Source organism: Macrotis lagotis, chromosome X (genome assembly GCF_037893015.1).
Source record: "Macrotis lagotis isolate mMagLag1 chromosome X, bilby.v1.9.chrom.fasta, whole genome shotgun sequence".
Classification (NCBI taxonomy): Eukaryota; Metazoa; Chordata; class Mammalia; order Peramelemorphia; family Peramelidae; genus Macrotis; species Macrotis lagotis.
Window position 1 is genome coordinate 464608000 of NC_133666.1, and position 23217 is coordinate 464631216.

Consider the following 23217-nt stretch of genomic DNA (forward strand, 5'->3'; position numbering starts at 1 on the left):
AAGATTAAGCAAGCTGCCCAGTTAGTGGAGGGTCATTTTGATTCTGAGGCCAGTGCTCTCTCTCCACTATTCCATATTGACTGTCTACCAAAGACAGAAAAGAAAAGTAAAAGCCAGTGACCTCAGGTCATATTCTGCTCATTTGCTTTGAAGTATAGATTTCAAAAATAATTTATGAGAATGACAATGTCTGGTCATATTTTTTTTTAAATTTTGTACCAATCGTGAACCTTTCATCATGATAGTTTAAATTGCCACATACTACCTTCATTATTGTACCTTCAGTACAAATTAATGCCAAAAATGAGACTTCAGGAGTGCAGAAGAATGTAGGATTTAAAATAATGTAGTCAAGCCTGATCTAAAAGGATGCTTTGTCTTCATTATCCTCCACTTTCAGTGTATGTAGTTCTTTCCAACACTTGAAAGAATGAGGACTCTCATGTTGTCAGGCATTTGTCCAATTCTGGGGGGAAATAATCTCATAGAAATTCAAACTAAGCCTTTTTTAATTTTAAAAATTTTAAACTACTTATTATGTAATCTCCTAGAGATACTTGCATTTTACAAGGCAGTTGCAGAAAGAGGACTATGTTTTACACAAGGAAACTGATCTCTCAAGGTAGAATTTTGATTATTGTAAATCTTGATTGATGTAGTTCCTTTTGAGAAGGACTCCTCATCCAATCAGACCTCTTAGGATGTTCCTGGATATTAAACACCATTAAGACTAAGAGTAAAAACCAAATGACTCATGTTATCAAGTCTACCATTTTGATATCTGCGAGCAAAAATTACATTAAAATGTTAAATCCATAAGAAATCTCCATGCCACTAATGGTATAATGCATAATTGAACTTTTCTTTAAGAAATGATTACTAGTACATAAGGACATGTATGGATAGATGAAGAATAATAACCAAGGAATAAAGATTTTTAAATCTAGCCAGATGAGAATATCTGGAAGACACCACATACCTGACACTTCCCAGTCTCTGGATGACAGGTTTCAGTATGGTTGTTGCAATGGCATCTCACGCATGGTGCAATCAGAGGGCGGGGTTCTCCAACATTAATTTCTGGAAGTTTTGCTCTATGGTACCCAGGTGCACAATCCTGTAAAGAGATAGAAAAGGAGAGAGATTTTTGAGTCTTGGTTAGTCTAAGTAGTGACAGTGAAAAAAGAAGGAAAAAAGAAGGAAATGCTAAAACCACTTTTAATAATTCTTTGGTACCTGGCAAGAGAGTCCAGTGGATCCAGGAGGGCATTCACAGTTCTCTAAAAGGTATGCCACCTCTCTATTGGAGTGCATCTCTTCAGCCTTTACTCCAATTTCCATTGAGATATTTGCAATTCTAGGAAACAGTTTAATAGGAAGTCAGAAAAAAATAAAACTTAGGTACAAATATCATGAAAGGAACTAGGATGCATAGAGTGCCAAGTCTAGAGTCAGGAAGACTCATCTTCCTGAGTTCAAATCTGACCTTACACACATATTAGCTGTGAGATCCTGAACAAGCCTTATATTCCTATTTGTCTCCTCAAATAAAATGAGCTGGAAATGGAAAAACCACTCTGGTATCTTTGCCAAGAAAGCACAACTAAACCACAAAGAGTCAGATAAAACTGAAATGATTTAACATGACCACAAGTATAATGTGAGGTCATTAACTGAATCTACAAAAAGAGAACATTAGGCAGAAAAATCCCAAAATTTGATCAGAGGCAATATTCTAAATATTATCAAAGCAACAATGCTATAGCAAATTTTCACAACTGAGTGAAGTCTAGTGATATTTTATTAGGGATATCATGATGATATGGTGTTGGTCAGTGCAAAATTATAGGGTTTGTAAGTACTATATGTTAGACAATTTATCATGTAACAAAATTATATTTTGTATATAGTAGCAAACCATAGTTTTTCTTCATGTGGGAAAATTTTCCTTCTCAGGAATGTAACATTGTTACCATCATCAGAGTAAAAGTAGCAATTTAGTAATTTAAAAAAAACTCAACAATTTAAGGAAAGGGGAATTAAAGCTCTCAAAGGATGCTGACTGGCTGGGCAAAAATTAAACAAATTAAGCATTAATAGAGTAATGAATTAATGAAAAAAAAACAATGCTCATTCTACACCTCTCTGAAAGAATTTTTCTTTTTTGTGTTCCCCCCCAAATATGGGAGGAAACAACCAGGTGATTGCTATCATTATTGTTGTTGTCGTCGTTGATTTGTTATTAGGAATATTTTATAATTGTGTGGTATTCTGTATATCACATCAAAATTACTTTAATTAAAAGACTACAACAAACTTCACCTAAATGTCACAAGAGATTATTCTTTCATTACTCTACTGGCCTTTGATGTGGTTTTTGTCTAAAGTTCCGGTTTCACAGAGCCACAAAAATGATTAGTATTTGCCCCCCAGGAGGATTAACTAGGTAGAGCATGGAATAGAGTCAAGAGGACCTGAGTTCAAATGTGATGTCAGATACTTATGAGCTATGTGACCCTGGGTTAGTCACTTAATCCAAATTACCTCTGTCCCACCCCCATCAAAAGTATTCTTTCCCCCCAGAAATAGTTCAGACTAAATGTGTCCAACCACCTTCAGGGGCCCATTCTAACCATTTGTTGTTGTGCTGGGTTGGTGGTGTGGCTTGCACTGTATTCATGAATGGGTATTGAATTCTCTATGGGGTCCTTGATCGGTTTTTGTTGGGAAAGGAGGCCAAGAAGAGCTAAAAGTTTGGACATCCCTGGTTTGGGGTCATATGATTTGATGTCTAGACTATTTTAAAGTAACTTTGACATATATTACTATATTACTTCATGTGGAAAAGGGTCAACATTTTTATGATAAAAAAAAATCATGGAAATTTAGAGTTATAAACTATACATTTCCTTCACTCCTCTTTCCCCACCCCCAAATGCTTTATTGATGAAGAAATTAAAGTCTCTAAAAATTAAATGATTTTCTCAAGGTCACATAACTAGTTAGTGGTAGAATGAGGGTGAATAATACACATTAAAAATTAATATAGAAGCAGGGCAGAGCTCTAGAGAGAATCATTTTCTTTACTTCTGTTTCAGTGAGAAGAGATATTTGAAAGTCTAAAAGAAGCATTAGGTTAAGAATGTCCTACCTGCTCTGTAATAATCCTTGACCATATGAGGCCTTAATAAGAATATAGTCAATGCTGCTAAGGACTAACATAAAGTCTGAACGTGTCACAGCCTCTTCAGACACAGAGTTAAAATATTTCCAAATGTTCTGTGAATGAGAAATATATTTGATCAAAGAAAAATTCACAGAAAATTCCCATTGGCATATTCATACATAAAGAAAGAATTCTTTTCATAATAATTCCCCCAAATACCCATCTGTTCATATTTCTGTGCTCAGCCTCAGCCAAGTTTCCCCATCACTAAACAATCCTCACATTCAAACTAGATTTGGAGACCTTCCTCTTATCCATGTTCGTTCTCTAATGACCGTCATACCATGAAAAGAATGCAAGAATCTTTTACTGCTGAACCTAATTAAAATGACTCCTTTGAAGCCAGAAAGTTTAAATGATTTACCAAACACCATAGTGTTCACAATTCATGAAAGGTACTCTTGGTCTTTTTTCATGTCTCTTGTACTATACATTTTACCAATTCACTAATATATTAGATAATTTTATATTTCTCAAAGAATCTAAGTAAAATGATTATTTTATATACCTCCTTCATGTCCACTTCTTGCTCCTTTCTCACTCCATTCTCTGGAGCAGGGAGATTCATATAAATGACAAGCTTACTGGTGCGGCCACCCTTTATCAGAATCTGTGGCTCCAAGTTGTAAGTCCCAATGCCATCTGATGAATAAAAAGCCACTGTGTATTTCAGTTTTCCACCATAGGCCATGAGCTGTTCAAAAGATAAATTGTTATATTTATTTCTATAAATGAACTTTGACTTAATATCTTTCACTTTAAAATTTCTTTCATTTTTTAAACTTACAATAAAATCTTAGAAATTTAATTTTAAAAGACATTTTATCAAGCTTATATAGCCATTTATCTTCATGTTTTTCAGCTACCATGAGTTAAAAGGCATGCGATATTTATTCACCAATATTTCCTACTGTTTAGACATTTGTTTTCTTTCTTTTAAACTTTCCTTTTCAAATTTTCTTTTTTTAATGAACCTGACATATATCATTTAATATAAACATTTCTATTTAAAAGAAAAACAGAATAATTCTATTCGGAAACTAAGCTTTTCTTTTTGGAGTACTCAATCCTAAGGATTATAGAACTGTAGAAGAAGATAAATTTTTTAGAAAAAGTTCTAATAAATATTTAATTATAGTTTATAACTGCATTTCAATGATAAGATTGGAGAAAAACAATTTTAGGACACAATCTTAAGTACATAAAAGAATTTTCCCTCATTTCTGGTTCCTCATAAATGGCAAAGCTGGCTATAGCAATGATTTTTCTGAGTGATGTCTCAAAAGAAAAACAATAGAATTGTCTAAAACTGAAGGTTACTAAATAATTATCATTTTTCAAGTTCTTTGACTTAGAAAGTACTATCTTAGAAGAATTGTATTTGTATTTATTATAGATGCTTTATATTTTGAGCAAACACATGTACTTGTGATCTCTAAATGTAAATGCCACTTTTAAAGAATAATAGGAAGAGAAAAAGCATTTATTTTGTCTACTATTTGTCTACTAATAAATGCTTGTTTGCTTCCTTCCTATTTTTACTCACTTTACAAATACTATATTATTTAATCCTCAAAACAATCCTGGGAGAAAGGTTCTATCTACTTTTATAATCTCTACTTTACAGTTTTGGAAACTGTTGAGAGACAGTGCTTAAATGACTTGCCTAATGACACACAGCTAGTAAAAGTCTGAGACTTGGTTAGAACTTGAGTCTTCCTAACTCCAAGTATGTCACTTTATTCCCTGTACATCTTAGTTGCTTCAGGATAAAACTACTATCAGTTTCATCCTGAAGAGACTATAAATAAAAATCAATAACTTTGATGAAGTTTTCAAAATTTAATTCAAGATTCTTCATGGTATATTATGTTAAAAAGACTTCCACCAGTCTATAAAGGAAAAATTGTATTTTTCTTAACTTGTAAATCAGTTAATTATATCCATCCGTTCCAGTTTTAAATTACCTTCTCTGCCCTCAAGAAAATCTTTATTGCCTCTAAATGTCATCTCTTACCTGATCTCCTAGAAACTGAGTAGGTAGCGTCCAGTAAAAAGGTTCTGCATTCACATGCTTTCTGACAGTGACAGCATCCAATAAAATCTCAGGGTGCTGGTAATACACTCCCTCTGTTGTTCCCTCGAGATTGCTTTGGGAAACCACACGCAGAATAGACTGATCTGGGGTGAGGGTTATCTATATATCAAAGAGAAAAAAAAAGTCACTTGACTGCAAATACTAAAGGACAATGAATATGAATTTCAAGGACAGAAAAGAAAGTTTTACAAATAAATAAATGAACTGTAAGAAGATAAGTAATTTTTCAGATTCGTATGCAAAGCAATTTCATGTTTAACATAAACACAAGGATTAAAATTCTTGAAAGTACTTCCAAGCTCTTGCACCCTATAAATTATTTTTATCAATAGCTATCAGTTATATAACTCTAAGGGGAAAAAAACTAAAAAGTGAAATCCCAAATCATGTTTTAACATGTGTTTCAAGTCTCCTGTACCACTATAATTTATCTCACTTGCCAAAAAAAGCAGGAAAATGGAATTGGTTAGAATTATAAAAATCTACTCAATTCAATATCTATTTATTAAGCCAGGCATTGTATTAGATTAGATACTGGTGGTACAAAGGGAGAAAAGTTTCTACCCCCCCCCCCAAGAAACTTACATCTTCTGGGGGGGGGGAACAACCTGTACTTGGATTTTAAAAATATAAAATGCATATAAGACAAATAAAAAAGTGATTTGAGGAGTGCTCACAATAGGGTAGAGGAGGTGAATTCTCTTGGAGGAGGTAGCATTGAACTGAGCCTTGAAAGGAGGTGGGATGGGAGAAGATCCCAGGCTTAGAAGACTAAAGATTCTAAAGTATGGAAGTGAGATAAAATATCGCAAATGGAAAACAGGCTATTGGACCATGGAGAGTAAGGAAAGAAATAAAATCCAAACTGTGAAGTCAAGAAACATTAGACCTGAGGAAAAGAATCATGATGTTTTTAACCTGGAAAGGATCTTAGAGATCATTTATTCCACATGATTCTCATTCAGTTCCCCCATATTATAAATGAGGAAACAAACCTAGAGATTAAATAATTTGCTTAAAGATAGGCAGAGATTAATAACTAAAAATTTTGATCTCTAATTTACCAGCTTAGGGTATTTCTAATACACTGTGTTATTTCTTATCTATTTCCTTTTATTTCAATTGTTATTATTATTATTATAAGAGCAACAACTTTTAAAGATACCAACATCAAATGCCAAGTCTCTGAGAATTGTTTTGACATAATAATATTTAATTTACTAGTCTTGATGTATCTGTGCAACCCTCATTCCTGCAATGAAAAAAAATTGAAAAAGGTGGAAAATAGTAAACAAGATATGTGAAATTGCAAAATTCAAATGTAAAGTCATATTACTTACAGGGATTCTAACATATCCTTCTAGTTCTGAACAAAAGCGTGTCATCCCAAAACAGAAACAAGGAGAGCAGCCCAAAGGATTATCATTATGGAGTGCAAAAGTTCCTGTCTTACATTCATTGCAGTGAAGACCAAACACATTTTCCTAAAGGAGAAATAAAAAAAGAATCAAACTCCTTTACTCTGAGAAGTGGAAAATGTTTCCAACAACATTATATGCATTAGGGGTAAAATCCTAAAAGAGTAACATTAAGCAACTGAAGTTTTCAAATGTCAGATCTAAGAACATGTGACTGTCTCCATGAGTTTTCATAGCTATAGTTTCTCAAGTGTAGTTCATATGCTAGAGTAACTTAAAAACCAAAAATAAATGGTTCTGATTCTTTAAAACATGTCCAAAATAATAAAAGTACCCAAAATGACATAGTGCTTTAAATTTTGCAAAGTGTTCTACAAATATAATCTCGAATGAATAATCATGGGAGGTAGGTTCTATTATGATCCCTATTTTATATATGAGGAAACTGAAGCAGAGAGGTTAAGTAGTTTGTCCTAAATTAGACAGCTACTAAGTTCTGAGGCTAGATTTGGATTCAGTTATTTCTGACTCAAAGTGCAGCATTCTATTCATTGTGCTGTTATACTATCTGAAACTGTGCTTCAAAATTGCAAATAAAAATTAGGTTATCCTTATCACAGACTAATTCTTCATTGAATACACAATACTTTGTTAAATATAAGTAATTAAACTGTAGATAAAAAATTCTAAAGGAAAATAAAGCTGTATGCCTTACTAACAAACATAGATCAGTTGTTGAGCTATTTACCTTTTCTGAATTTTGCTAAGTATACCACGTGTGGGTGTATATGTGTGTGTGTGTGTGTGTGTGTGAGAGAGAGAGAGAGAGAGAGAGAGAGAGAGAGAGAGAGAGAGAGAGAGAGAGAGAGACAGAGACAGAGACAGAGACAAAGACAGAGAAAGAGAACATAGGGGAAGAATATATGCAAGTACTTTCTAAATGATTTGTTTTAGAAAAGGTAAAGTAAAAGGTAAAAAAAGACTCCAAAAAGTAGTTTGGTCCTAGTGTCATTTCCTAATTTTTTTTCTTTCTCCTAAGTATTCACTGTGAAATTTTTATTTACTTTCCTTCCAAGCTATTAAATTCAATTCAACAAATATTTATTATTGCCCCCTCCCAACATAAAGTTCTTGTAAGAGGTGCTGGAGGTTCAAAAACACAAAATGAGATGTATGCTCCATTCCCTCAAGGAGTTGGTAGACTTACATAGGAAAGAGAACTTGCGGCAAAATTAGTAAATGAAAGAAAATCTGAAGCAATAGAGATCCCTGATATCTAGGAGGATCTAGATGCCAAATCTAAACCAGGAAGGAAGTCAAATAACAAGAGGCAGAGATGGGAGACAAATCATTTAAGACATAAGGGATGATTTCTGTGAAGGTACAAAGATGGCAGATGAAATATAGAAGTTGGGAGATAGATAATGTTCCAGTTTGGCTTGAATTTATAATGTATTATAAAAAGTATGAGAACTACATGTATTTTAATAATGATGAACTACTACTTAATAATAAAAAAGCAAAATTGGCTTTGACACTTTAATACTTAGAAAAAAGTTGAATTTTATCACAAGAAAAATATGATTTCAAACTGAATCATTAAAAAATCCCTACTGCATAAAACATGTAGAAATAAATATGATCCTGCTTTTCTATTTTTCTAATCAAATATAAAATATCCACTAATTTTCTACAGTTCTAGGCCAGCACATGTAAAGTAATTACATAAGCATTCAACCACAAATCTTTTTGGTATTCTGGGTAATCTATTTTATTCTCTTACACTTAGAAGAGATTAGCTACTCAGCCAAATGGAACAAATGAGAAGTCAGTCTGTATTGTTCAGAACAGTGCTGTCAACTTTTGACTATTGTTATAAACCATCAAAATCCCATTTAAAGAAGACAGCAATTGTTTTGTCAAAGTGCTCACTGAGTTTAAGGTTATGGAGGACTCAACATTTCCATTAAATAGGACCCACAAATAACTGCTAATTCTTCTAACAAGTTGACTCTAATGAAAAAGTTTCAAAGTACATGGTTGATTTTAAAGGGGTTAAAGGAAGAAATATAAAAATGGAATAAAGGAAAGGAAAAGAAATTTATTTGTAGTGGATACCTTGCAAAAACAGGTGCCTGTTTCTTCTTCACAACTACAAATACCTCGTTTCTCATCACAAGTGTCTCCTCTTGTACCACTCATTTCACAGTCACAAGATATACAATCTGGGTAGTCTCGGAAACCTAAGGCACACTGATTGCAGCTTTGCCCTTTATATTCCTGTCTACAAGGGCATTGGCCAGTTGACAAATCACACTGACGACTGGTTGATCCTATGTTACTGCAATTGCAAGCCTAAAGGAAACAAAATTCATCATTTTATGGAGTTTATTTTGGATTTTACTGTTGTTTGTTTTTGAGTTCTTATAATATATGGATTAGCATTAGAGGAAAAATTACAAAAGAAGGGGGAAAATCTTATCCAACTCTTCTCCCATAGCATCATGTTGCATTCTATGTAAAGAATCCTGGAATTTTTTCCTGGATATTTGTGTCTCTTCTAGCCATAATCTCATTTTTAAAATATTATGATTAATCCACAGAAGTGTCATTTTTAGTGTTAAATTAAGATGAGTAGAATCATTGGTTAATTGATTTATTGATTATTCAAAATAAATAAATATTCATTGAACCTTAGAGTTCATGTAATTGAACTTCAATTTTCTTTTCTTTATTTTCTTAGTTTTTTTTTTTTGCAAGGCAAATGGGGTTAAGTGGTTTGCCCAAGGCCACACAGCTAGATAATAATTATGTGTCTGAGGCCAGATTTGAACCCAGGTACTCCTGACTCCAGGGCCGATGCTCTATCTACTGCGCTACCTAGCCACCCCTCTTTTCTTTATTTTTAAAACAGAATAAGTAAGTTTAACTGTTAGAATTTTAAGGATAGTTATATCCTATAAACATACATACCTCAGTAAGAAATTATTTCACTAATCTCTGGAAAGCACATATTTTAACTAGCAAATGAGGTAAGAATCTACAATCACAAATCTTCAAATTTCTTCAAAATGAAGCAATTTGCACTCAAAATAATATTGAATAATTATATTTTAAAGGATATTAAAATGTGAAGTCTTCATATTGTGAACTGAAATGCCTTAGTATCATCTATAAAAGAAACAACTATCCATTTGATGATATTAATCACAATTTGTTATTGTTCAGTTGTAGTCATGTCCGACTGTTCATGACCCCATTTGGAGTTTTCCTAGCAGATACTGCAATGGTTTGCCATTTCCTTCTCCAGTTTATTTTATATATTAGAAATTAAGGCAAACAGAGTTAAATGATTTGATCAGGGTCACAAAGCTAGCAAGTGTCTGAGGCTACATTTGAATGCAGGTCTTCCAGACTCCAGAACTGGCATGCTTTCCACTGTATCACCTAGCGCCCATTAATCATGATAGATGTTCATAAATGAATCACAATAGACATTCATAAATATTATGAAACAATTATAAACAAAACTCTTTGAGAATAGGGGAATGTGATAGCTTCAATGTCTACCATAAGATCTTACCAAAATACAAAAACAGAATAAATTGATAGTGATTGATTTGTTTGTTTTCTTCCTTCTGATTTGATTCCTGAAAGCTAAATTGACTGAAAAATAAAATACCTTAAAATATCTTAATGACTTAGTAAGATAAAATGAATAAACAAATAAATGAATCTAAATAATATTCAAAGTTCCAATAATAAACACATTTTGAGATTGAGAAAGGGCAGGAGGTAGGATACACAATTTTGAAATGTACATTTATTAACTTTTCCATGTTCTAATCATCATTAGATACCTTGCATCCTAGTTCAGGATCACGTCCCCAGTATTCGTTTTCACAGTTTTCACACTTTAATCCTTGAGTATGAGGAGGGCAGATACATTCTCCAGATACTGGATCACAGGTATTCTGAGTATGAGCACAGTTACAAGCTGCAATAAGAACCCCCCCCAATTAAGATTTGTAGTGAAAGCCATTTAATGAAAATGAAAAAATGAAAACCAAAGTTAAAAGCAATTTTACTTAATTGAATAGTCTCAACAACTTATTCATTATAATGTGGTTTCTTAAAATGGAACCACATGACAGGCCTTTTCTTCTCTTTAAGACATATTTAGAACAGTATTCAAGGACAGAGAGATGCTCATTGGGAAGGATGCAATGAGGACCATAGAAGAAAGAAAAAAGTTAGGAAAGCAGAAACAAATTGAAGAGGGTTTTATTGTGCAAATGATTCACATAATATATATGCCAATGTTTCATTAAAGACTTGAAGAGGACAGGACAAAGGGTCAAAGAAAGCTGTGATATTTGATGGTGCCAGTTCAAACACATGAGTAAAGGAAGAAAGATAATGTAAAATTGGAAATGGAATCAGCAGAATTGGATGAAGAGTCAGAGAATAAGATGAGCCATTGATGCCTTTGTGGGACAAATTTTAAAAACTATTATTATATTACCTTTTATTCATTAGTTTAATTACCCTATTATAATTATATGTCATAGAGCTAAAATCAATGAAGTTTTCATTTTCATTAAACAAAGAATTGTAAAAATTCTTCCAAAGGTTGAGATGTATAATATTTTTTAAAATTATGAAATTTATCAGTTATATCTTCTGCAGTCCTTTGTAGAGTTAACTCTATGATCCTATATTCTACTCAGCAGAAATCATTACTATAGTTTTCAAATATATTGGATAATTATCAACTTTTATTTTAAAATGAACCCTCCTATGTAACATATTGGGAAATTTCAATGTTTCCAAGATTTCATATGATATATCCAACAGAAGAACCATACTTCTAAATGACTTTGAATTATGCAACATTGGTATCTTAGAATTAAATTTAGAGAGAACTAAATGGACAATGGAAAAATGCAGTTGTGAGAAGGCAGAATGATTTCTGTTTAAGATGCACTGATAACAAATCTTATCAGTGATGCTTTTTTCGAAAAGATGGAGGGCAAATTATGTAGTGAGAGACAATTACTAGAAAGGGGAAAAGGCTACACTGGTATTCAAATTAAAAGAGTATGAAAAGAACAAGAGGAATGACTCTAGGATATTGAGTGGTTCTTTATAGAGTAGTTAAGGAAATACATGCATGAGAATTGCATGAGATGAAAAGGGAATTTTGCATTGGTGGAGCTATTATCCCATTGATAATCACAACTCCAACAAAATATAAAGATGAAACCAACATTATGATGAATAAGGAAGGAAAGATAATCCACTGCATTTTTATATGAATAACCTTTAATTTATTAATTTATACAGAAAAATAGATGGTACATGTAAAAAGAAAAGTCCAACTTTTTGTAGCATTAATTCTGCAAGTATTTATTAGTATCCACTATATGAAAGACCTGATAAAATTATTTAAAATGTAACTTAAAATATATAGGAAATTAATTTCCTTTATGCTCTTAATTAAGTTTCTTACAAATCAATTGCTTTTAATGTCAACTGAACATACCATTCATTGATTGTGACTTACTTAAATCCTTATGATATTCTTTATGTGATACATAAAACAATGTCAGTTAATCTTAACTTATTCCTAAAATCATTTCAAAGAGGTATCTAAGTAATTTTCCATTTGTCTTTCTCAACACCATTTTGTTCCCTCACAAGATGAATCTTTAAAAGGGGTAAATGATGCAAGAAGTTGGAATTCATTCAGAAGATTTACAAAATCTGTAATTTTTCAATTAGTGCGATTGTGTTTGGATTGTAAAATTAAAAGTATGAAATAAAGTACAAATCAAATAAACTGATTAGGCTTAACAAATTATTATGAGTGTTTAACATTAATGGGTTATTAAGATTGAATCTTAACCATTTCTCTCTACTTTTCCTCATTCTCACAAGAAATTGTTCCTTTGCTGGAATGTCCACCCAGAGAAAAACACATAAAAAAAGACAATAGGATAAAGGACTTACGCGTGCAGCTGCCATCTTGATAGGCATAAAAGCCATGAGCACATCGATCACATCTTTGCCCAGCAACTCCTGGAGTACAGTGACATTGTCCTTCATCACTACAATTTTCGGACAATGAACCTAATTGGTTACAGTTACAGGGTACGCAACCAAGTCCTGTGTCCAAACCATAATAGCCACTCTATTCAAGAAAGTAAAGAAAAACAACAAACTTGAGAGCAAAAACATCATTAAACTAATTTATAGTATTACAAAAATCGTTGTGTAATTTTAAATATTTAATATAAATAGAATATTTCAAAAATTTTGAAATACTATATACAAATATATGTATATATAATTCTGTAATTAATAGTTTCTCTATTTGATCTGCAAAATAATTTTCTTAACAATTTTCAATATATATTTAAATGTAAATATATAATTATAAATAAGTAACATTAAATAATATTTAAATAAATAAAATTACATATAATATAAATTTAAATGTTTTGCATATAACTTATTTATAGATCAAATATTCGAGATTTATTAATAACAGAATCAAATTCATTTTAATACTTTTAGGAGGACAAGAAAATGTTGTACTTTTGAGTTAACATTAAAAAGCACAGTTAGTATCTGCTTCCTCCTTGACTTCTATACACACATACACACACATAATACACACACAGAATTCACAGATCAATAATGGAAAAAAGAGTTGGTTGCGAACAAAAAAATTCAAAATTTTTAACTTCGTTTCATTTCCATTTTGTCTACATTTCTTACCAAGCATTGATCACAATGTTGTCCAATCACATTTGGTTTGCAGTTGCAGAGACCAGTCTCATGATGGCAAATATTGGAAAGTGAACTGCTTTCATGACATGAACAAGCTAATGTGTCCCCCCCAAAAAAGAAAAAAAAATACTTCATTTCAAAAATTCAAAAATAAGATTTTATCATCCTTCATGATAAATTTCTTTACATTGTAGGCTCAGACAATGTACATATACTCAACAAAATTATACTTCTACCTTCAATAATTTGAATTACTATGAAAACATATTTCCCCATGATAGTTATTGAATCATTATTTTTTCCTTTTTGACAAAATTTAGATTATAGTATCTCTATGCCAGAGGTACTTCCCTCCACTTTCCCAAACTCTATCCATTATAGTTTTCAAAATTGCACATAAAATCTGAATTTCATATTATAAGTTTGCCCTGATATACCAATTAATATACTTCTTTGACTGACTTTTCCTAGGTCATCTACCAGCAACAATTTTAAAGACAAAGAGAATTGGGCACATTCATTGACAAGGGCTTTGTAAATGTGTTGCTTAACATGAACGGCTTTTCATTTTAACAGGATTTATTACTCTATTTATGAAGCATAAAATTCCATTCATTTAATTAGTCTAGTTAACATCTCCATTACCAACAGGCTTTTTTTCCTTAGCATCCATCCTCCATCATGTTAAGTCAATGTCATAAGATACATAACCTTTCCTTTTCTAAGATATAAATTGTTTTTTTCTGTGTATTTTAATTTCTTTAGATATCAGATAGAAAGAGGAGAAATTGACCTGCTTGAAGTAACTGATTTGAATCTTGGCATGAATATAAATGACAGAGGCAACATAAACACAAATCTCTAGAGTGTGAAAGTTATTTTGACACATGAAGATTATATGATATTAGCATTGTCTATTTTGCTCTACTCACTTACCACGACAATTTTTAGCAATGATAGCATCCCCATAGAATCCATCAGCACATCTCTCACAGTGAGGGCCCTCTGTGTTTCCAATGCACTTCAAGCATTCTCCTGTGACTGTATCACAGTGGCCAACTTCTAGGGGATCCACATTGCCATTGCAATCACATGGGATGCAGGATTCCCCAGGGACTGTTGGATTTCCATAGTAACCGTCTGCACATCTGTATAAATGATCAAGAGCAAGGTCAAATGAAGTACAATTGGTCAAGAAGTTTCCCAAACAATCCAGGGATTCTCTGACTGGTTATACAATCAAGTTTACTATTTTGCAGAAGATTTATAGAGACAGAAATGCAACCCTTTCAGTTTGGTCATTCAAAAACTTAATTTCCTCTTTGTTCATGATTTAACATGTTAGAAGAGTGTAACAAAGTACATCCTAGATGTGAGAAACATAAATTTAATTTGTTTAAGTGGCCTTGGTTTGTCAGATGACTTGTAATCTGAGAATTCCATACAATGATTTTTAAATATACATGTAAATTAAAATATAATTTAATATAACATAATTTAAATTTAAATTTTTATCTGATTTTTAAAAATGTACACTGACTCCTAAATCTGATTTTGCAACAGATTAAAGCTCTCTTCAAGGTATTTTAAAGTTCTATCATGAAGATGTCAAAAAAAATCAAAAGTAAAATTCATTTAAATTTACTTTACTTTAAAAAAATTCATTCTAGAAAAATGTGTGGAGAGAGACTAATGATATCGAATAAAAATTCTATGATTCTAAGAGATGAATTATATCTCAACATCAAATATTGAAAAATGTTAAAGATACATATGAGAGAAAGAAGGTGGAATATAGGCAGCAACCAGTTGAACTCTCCCAACATTCCTTTTCAAACAACTTGAAAATAACTCCTCAAATCAAATTGGAAATTGAGGGATGTTCATTAGCTGAGGAATGGCTAAACAAATTGTGGTGGTATATAACCATATAACATAAGTACCATTATGCTATGGGAAATCACAAAGGGCAGGGTCAGTTTTCAGAAAAAAAAAATCAAAACCAACATGGAAAGACCTATAGAAACTGATACAAAGTGAAATGAGAAGAACCCAGATATCAGTGTTGTAATGATGATCAACTGTGAACTACTTGGCTACTCTAATCAATTTACAATGAAAAATGCTACACACTTTGAGAGAAAGAAGTGATGAACTCTGAGAGCAAAATGGCTTATAATTTTCTATATTTTTTGCTTTTTTTGCAATATGACCAATATGAGAATATGTTTTGCTTGAATTCACATGGATTGAATTGAATACAAAATTGTAATAATTTTGTTTGCCTTCTAAGTGGGTGGGTAGGGTGGGAAAAATGGAGAATTTGGAACTCAAAATGCAAAAAAGGATATTAAAAATAGATTAAGAAAATATATTTTATAAAAGCAAATATATACTATGGAAAATAAAAACCTTTCAAAAAGTTAAAAATACAGTACCAACCTCTCACACCACATTCCTGTATATCCTGGGTGACACTGATCACAGATAACATCATCTCCATCCTCCAAATGGCAGGTAGGGCTGAAACTATAAAGAAGAATGTATGAAAAGATGGTTTTCTTCCTTTGGATAATATCTCTTTTCTAAACATGTTAATGGCCTATCTTCTCCTCCATATTTATGTAATTATTTCCTGATAATTTGCAAAGCTTGACAAGGAGGTAGGGTGAGATTTCAATCAAAGGTTTAATATATGGTCTCTTTCAAGAACTGTAGAAACACCTCTCAGTTTAGTTTTCTGAAAATTAGTCTCACTTTTGACTATGTAAGAATGATTATATATGTGTGTGTGCATATTTCCACTATCCCCCCTTTCAGTAGATAGACATATGCTTGTATGCATGCACATACATACACATACATGTATGTATATGTATATAAACACATAATATAGTATTTAAAAATTATATAGTTTTAAGCTATTAAAACTTAATTAAATTAAATTATGCTACTAAAATTATTAATCTATTAATGTTTTAAAACTGAACAAAGACATTCAGAACACTCTGTATATAAACTTATTTTCATTGTTGTTGAGTTGTTTTTAGTTATGTCCAACCTTTCTTGACCCCATTTGGAGTTTTCTTGACAAAGATACTGGAATGGTTTACAATTTAGTTCTCCAACTCTTTTTAAGGATAAGGAAACACAAATAGAGTGAAGTGAGTTGCCCAGGGTCTCACAGCAGTAAAGGTCTGAGCCAGATTTAACCTCAGTAAGATGAGTCTTCCTGACTTCAGCCCTGGAGATCCATCTACTGCATCACCTAGCTGTCCCATACATACATACATACACACACACACATACACACACACACACACACACACACATACATATAAAAATACATATATTATATGGACATACACACAACACATATACCCACACAGATGGCTGTTGTAGTAAATATATGTGAATATATTGATGTGTATGCACATTTCTATAGACTTCCATTCTGATTAAATTAAATTTTTACCTGATTTTTAAAAATGTACACTGACTCCTAAATCTGATTTTGTAACAGATTAAAGCTCTCTTCAAGGTATTTTTGAAATGCAAAATAAGTCTAAGCTTTCAAAGACTGTTTCAATGGAGTAGAAGCCCTGGCAATTAATTTTATGCAAGCTAGAAAGATTTCAAGTACAGATGTTGCATGGACTATTCATCTTCTGAGATCAGACTGAATTCAGAAGGACTCAACATCAATGACCTGACCAAGATGATTTCTGTGCCTTTGCAACTGGCTTTTCCCCAGTGTCTAGAATCCCTTCTATTACAACCTCTTGGAAATCCTAGTTTTACAAGAAGAAAAGTTATGGGGCAGCTAGTTGGCACAGTGGATAGAGCACTGGCCCTGGGGTCAGAAGTACCTGAGTTCAAATCCGGCCTCAGATACATAATAATTACCTAGCTGTGTGGCCTTGGGCAAGCCATTTAACTCCACTGCCTTGCAAAAAAAAAAAACACCTTAAAAAAAAAAGGAAAAAAGAGAACAGTTCTATCCCCTCCTACTTGAGATCTTTCCTGATTTTTCTCTTTGATCAACTTATCCTGAAGATATTTATCCTGAATATATCTTATATTCTTATTTTGCATATATTGTCTTCCTTTTAAAGGCAGAGACTATCTCATTTTTGTTTTTATATATCCTGTCCATGGAACATAGGAGACATTAACCAATGATTATTATTTTACCTGTTGATCAGAGCAATGAAATCACAATTTTTTGAAATATTTAAATATAAAATATAATTTTTCACTAAAGATTTCAATATATATTTATATGATAGCAATAAAACCAAAGACCTCCTTCTTGGGGGTGAATAATAAGTTGTCAATGACAGCTCAATTTTTTTTAAATAAATAAATAGGATTTGAGTGCATGGGAAAAGAACAATGTAAGATCTTCAGGGCTCTTCAATATGGAACAACCCACTTACTTGTTGGAGGCAGTTGTAAGAGGGCATGCACAGGGCTGGCAGTCTTCTGGTGTTCCTTTGGAAGGATTCCCATAGAAACCTGGTAAACACTGGTCACAATGAGCCCCCATAGTGTTGTGTTTGCAACCCTAATGTACAAATCAAGAGGAAGAGAATTAGAGAAGCAGTAACTTCAGAGGTCATCCAGTCAACCCTTCTCATGTTATAGAGGAAGAAATGAGGAGATGCAGGGCAGATAAGTGACTGTGTCTAAATCAATATGACAGGAAATCTCAGTAATAGGATTGCAATCTAGGTCCCTTTGAATCCAGAGACTGTTCTTTGCACTAAATAATTCTGCTTCTTTTGCTTTTCCACAAAGAATTTTAAGAAGATTATAATGGATATCAAGATCCGAGTTAAAAACAAAACTCTCTCTCTCTCTCTCTCTCTCTCTCTCTCTCTCTCTCTCTCTCTCTCTCTCATATCTCTACATTTATCTCTGTCTCTTTTTTTCTCCTCTTTGCCCTTTTCCCTAATTGTCCCCCATGCATGATATGTTTTGCTACTTTATCTTTGCTTCCAGGTTTTCTTAAAACTCAGCTCAAATATCACCTTCTGAACGAGGTCATTCCAGGTCTTTTCCATTTACTTCTAATACCTTCCCTCTGAAGATACTTTTCATCTACTCTGAATATCCTTTGTATGTACCAAGCTCATTGAGGCATCTAGGTAGGGCAGTGGATAACAGTACCAGTTTTGGTGTATAGAAGACCTAAGTTCCAATATGATCTCAGACATTTACTAGCTGTGCCACATCTCTTCCAATTCCCTCAACTGTAAAATGAGGATAATAATTGCATCTACCTCCCAGGCTTCTGTGAGTTTAAAATGGCATAATTGTAAAGAGCTTAGTCTAATCCTGATTCAGAGTAAATAAAATAGAAATGCTGGGTTTGCTTTTTGCAAGACAATGGGACTAAGTGACTTGCCCAAAATTACACAACTAGGTGATTTTTTAAGCATTTGAGCACACATTTGAACTCAGGTCTCCTGGACATCAGGGTTGGGTAGGTAACTACACCTACTGCAGCACCTAGCTGCCCCCAATGCTAGATATTATTATTGAAGCTGTTTATAAGCTGATTCCTCCAATAGACTTAAGTTCCTTGAGGGCAAGATTATGTTTTAGTATTCTTTTGTAGCCTTAGTGATTAGTTCAATATCTGGCACATGATATGAATTTAATAAATGCTTTTGTAACTTTATTTTAAAATATGGAGCAACAATGAATTGCATTTCCTTCTTCTTTTTGGTTGATATTTTAGTTTTTCCAAATACATATTATGAAAGTTTTCAACATCCATCCATTTTTTAAATTCTTTTAAAACAATTTATTTAAGGAAATGGGGTTAAGTGACTTGCCAAAGGTCACACAGCTAGGCAATTATTAAGTGTCTGAGGCCAGATTTGATTTCAGGTCCTCCTGACTCCAGGGCTAGTGCTCTATCCACTACACTACCTAGCTACCTCCCTTCCATTTTTAAGTTACAAGATTTCCATCCTCTCACCCCCCCCCCCATTGGTGAAGTCAGGTTAATATTGTACACACATATTTGTGTTAAACATGTATACAGATTAATATTTTTAGTATGAGGAATTAGTATTAAGGGAAAGAAATGCATGAGAAATTTTTTTAAAAAGTGAATGTAGAGGGGGTGACTAGGTGGTGCAGTGGATAGAGCACCGGCCCTGGAGTCAGGAGTACCTGAGTTCAAATCTGGCCTCAGACACTTAATAATTACCTAGCTGTGTGGCCTTGGACAAGCCACTTAACCCTATTGCCTTGCCAAAAAAAAAAAGTAAATGTAGGGTTCATCAGATTATGAAGATTTTTTTTAATTTTGTTTTTCTTCCTTTGGATGGGGATAGCATTGTCCATAGCTGATCTAATACAATTGCCTTGACTCTCTGAACTGCTGAGAGGAGCTGCTTCCATCAGGGTTGATCAACTCACAATGTTGTTGTTGATGGGGACATTGTTCTCATGGTTCTGCTTCCTTTGGTCAGCATCAGATCCAAGTCATTTCATGCTTCTCTAGAGTCAGATAAATGGTTTCTTATAGAACAATAGTATTCCATAATATTCATGTATCATAACTTGTTTAACCATTCTCCAATTGATGGGCATTCCCTCAATTTCCAATTTTTTGCCACTACAAAAAGAACTTCTATGAATATTTTGGAACATATAAAACTTTTCTCATTTTTTTATGATTTTTTCCGGGCATAGTCCTATAATTGGAATTGCTGAGTCAAAGGATATGAATATTTTTATTGCTTTTTGGGCATAGTTCCATATTGCCCTCAAGAATAGTTGGATCTGTTCACAACTCCATCAGCAATACATCAATGTTCCAATCTTCTCACAGCTCCAGCATTGACCATTTTCCCTTTTTGTCATCTTAGCCAATCTGATAGGTGTGAGGTGATACCCCAGAGTTGCTTTAGTTTGCATTTCTCTAATCAATAATAATTTAGAGCATTTTTTCATGATTATATGTAGTTTTAATTTCTTCATTTGAAAACATCTATCATATCCTTTGATCATTTATCAATTGGGGAATGACTTATAACCTTATAAATTTGATGCAGTTATCTGTATAGTTTAGAAACTTCTAGTTGTGAAAATTATTTCCTAGCTTTGTACTTTCCTTCTAATCTTAGCAACACTGATTTTATTAGTGCAAACCCTTTTTAATTTAATATAGTCAAAATCATTCATTTTCCAGTTTATAATATATGCTATTTCTTGTTTGGTCATAAATTTGTCTGCTTTCCATAGATCTGATAGATAGATGGTCTATTTTTTTCCATAGATATGATAGAGTATTTCATGGTCTAATAATTTATCTATGGTGTTGCCCTTTATGTCTAAATTTTGTACCCATTTTGACTTTATTAGAGTATAGGGTATGAGATGATGGGGGGTCTATGCCCAGTTTTTGCCATACTCTTTTACAGTTTTCCCAACAATTTTTGTCAAATAGTGAGTTCTTATCCCAGAAGCTAATATCTTTGGGTTTGTCAAACAATAGATTGCTATAGTCATTTACTACTGTTTCTTTTGAACCCTAATCCACTGATTCATAACTCTATTTCTTAACAAGTATCAAGTTTTTTTTTTATTTGTTTGTTTTTTTAGTTTTTTTTTGCAAGGCAAATGAGGTTAAGTGGCTTGCTTGCCCAAGGCCACACAGCTAGGTAATTATTAAGTGTCTGAGCCCAGATTTGAACTCAGGTACTCCTAACTCCAGGGCCAGTGATCTATTCACTGTACCACCTAGCTGCTCCTACCAAGAAGTTTTGATGACTGCTGCTATATAGTATAGTTTTAGATCTGGTAGAGTTAGGCTACCTTCCTTTACATTTTTATTTTCACCTGTTCCCTTGCTATTCTTGACCTTTTGTTGCTCCAGATGAATTTTCTTTTTTTTTATTAAAGATTTTATTTATTTTGAGTTTTACAATTTTTCCCATAATCTTACATCCCTCCCCACACCCCCCATAGAAGGCAATTTGTCAGTCTTTACTTGTTTCCATGTTATACATTGATCTAAATTGAATGTGATGAGAGAGAAATCATATCCTTAAGGAAGAAAAATAAAGTATAAGAGATAGTAAGATCAGACAATCAGATAGGTTTTTTTCCCCCCCTAAATTTAAGATAACAGTCCTTGGTCCAATTCCACAGTTGTTTGTCTGGATACAAATGGTCTTCTCCATTGCAGACAGCCCCAAATTGTCCCTGACTGTTACACTGATGGAATGAGTGGAGTCCATCAGGGTTGATCATCTCCCCCATGCTGCTGTTAGGGTGTACAGTGTTTATCTGGTTCTGCTCATCTCACTCAGCATCAGTTCATTGCAAATCTCTCCAGGCTTCCCTGAATTCCCATCTCCCCCTGGTTTCTAATAAAACAGTAGTGTTCCATGACATACATATACCACAGTTTGCTAAGCCATTCCCCAATTGAAGGACATTTACTTGATTTGCAATTCTTTGCCAACACAAACAGGGCTGCTATGAATATTTTTTGTACAAGTGATGTTTTTACCCTTTTTCATCAGATGAATTTTCTTGCTATTTTTTTCTAGCTCAGTGAAAAAATCATTTGGTAGTTTGATTGGTATAGCACTGAAGCAATTGGCATTTTTCCCAGTTATTTGATTCTGACTTTATTTGGGTGAGAAGTGCTTTATAATTGTTTTCATAAAGTTTCTGGGTTTGTCTTGGGAGGTAGATTCCTAAATATTTAAGGTTGTCTACTGTTATGGAATTTCTTTTTTCTATTTCTTGCTCTGGGGCTTTATTGCTGATGATTTTTGTGGGTTTATTTTAAATAAATAGCTGAATTTAGCTTAGCTGAATTTGTTAATTGTTTCAAGGAGTTTTTTAGTTGATTAGCTCATGTTCTGAAAGTTATACCATCATGTCATCTGTAAAGAGTGAAAGCTTTGCCAATTCTGATTCCTTCAATTTCTTTTTCTTCTCTAATTGCTAAAACTAACATTTCTAATATTATATTGAATAGTAATGGTGATAATGGGCATCCTTGTTTCACCCTGATCTTATTGAAAATGCTCCAAGTTTATCCTCATTACTTACAATATGTTAATGTTTTTAGATAGTTATTACTTATTATTTTAAGGATTGTCCATTTATTCTTAAATTTTCTAGTGTTTTTAATAAGAATGAATGTTATATTTTATCAAAGGCATTTTCAACAATTGTTGAGATTACCATGATTTATGTTGGTTTTGTTATTGATATGTTCAATTATGTAGAGTGTTTTCCTAATATTGAACCATTTCTGCCCTATCTGGTTTAAATCCTACCTGATCATGATGTATTATCCTAATAATAACTTGCTGTAATCTCATTGGTAAGATTTTATTTAAGATTTTTGCATCAATATTCATTAGGGAAATTGGTCTGTAATTTTATTTGTCTGCTTTGGTTCTTTCTGGTTTAGGTATCAGCACCATGTTGGTATCATAAAAGGAATTTGGTAGAACTCCTATTTTTAAAAATAGTTTATATAGAATAGAACTTAATTGTTCCTTAAATGTCTGGTAGAATTCATTTGTAAATCCATTTGAACCTGGAGAATTTTTCTTAGGGAATTTATTGATGGTTTCTTTAATTTCTTTTTCTGAAATGGGATTAATTAAGTATGTTATTTCCTTTTCTGCTAATCT

General features: G+C 32.7%; 1 protein-coding gene across 2 annotated transcripts in view; it reads right to left on the bottom strand.

Moving 5' to 3' along the window:
- Nucleotides 1–23217, bottom strand: part of LAMA1 (laminin subunit alpha 1) — a 207847-nt gene that overhangs the window by 88096 nt on the left and 96534 nt on the right. For both annotated transcript variants that reach the window (XM_074201152.1, XM_074201153.1), the window contains exons 17-29: nt 17977–18104; nt 15980–16066; nt 14474–14685; nt 13526–13632; nt 12755–12935; nt 10603–10739; nt 8861–9097; nt 6665–6808; nt 5244–5423; nt 3735–3920; nt 3152–3279; nt 1237–1357; nt 980–1117 (exon numbers count right to left, since the gene is read on the bottom strand). In XM_074201152.1, coding sequence (XP_074057253.1) covers nt 980–1117; nt 1237–1357; nt 3152–3279; nt 3735–3920; nt 5244–5423; nt 6665–6808; nt 8861–9097; nt 10603–10739; nt 12755–12935; nt 13526–13632; nt 14474–14685; nt 15980–16066; nt 17977–18104 — 1986 coding nt within the window. The remainder of the gene's footprint in view (nt 1–979; nt 1118–1236; nt 1358–3151; nt 3280–3734; nt 3921–5243; nt 5424–6664; nt 6809–8860; nt 9098–10602; nt 10740–12754; nt 12936–13525; nt 13633–14473; nt 14686–15979; nt 16067–17976; nt 18105–23217) is intronic.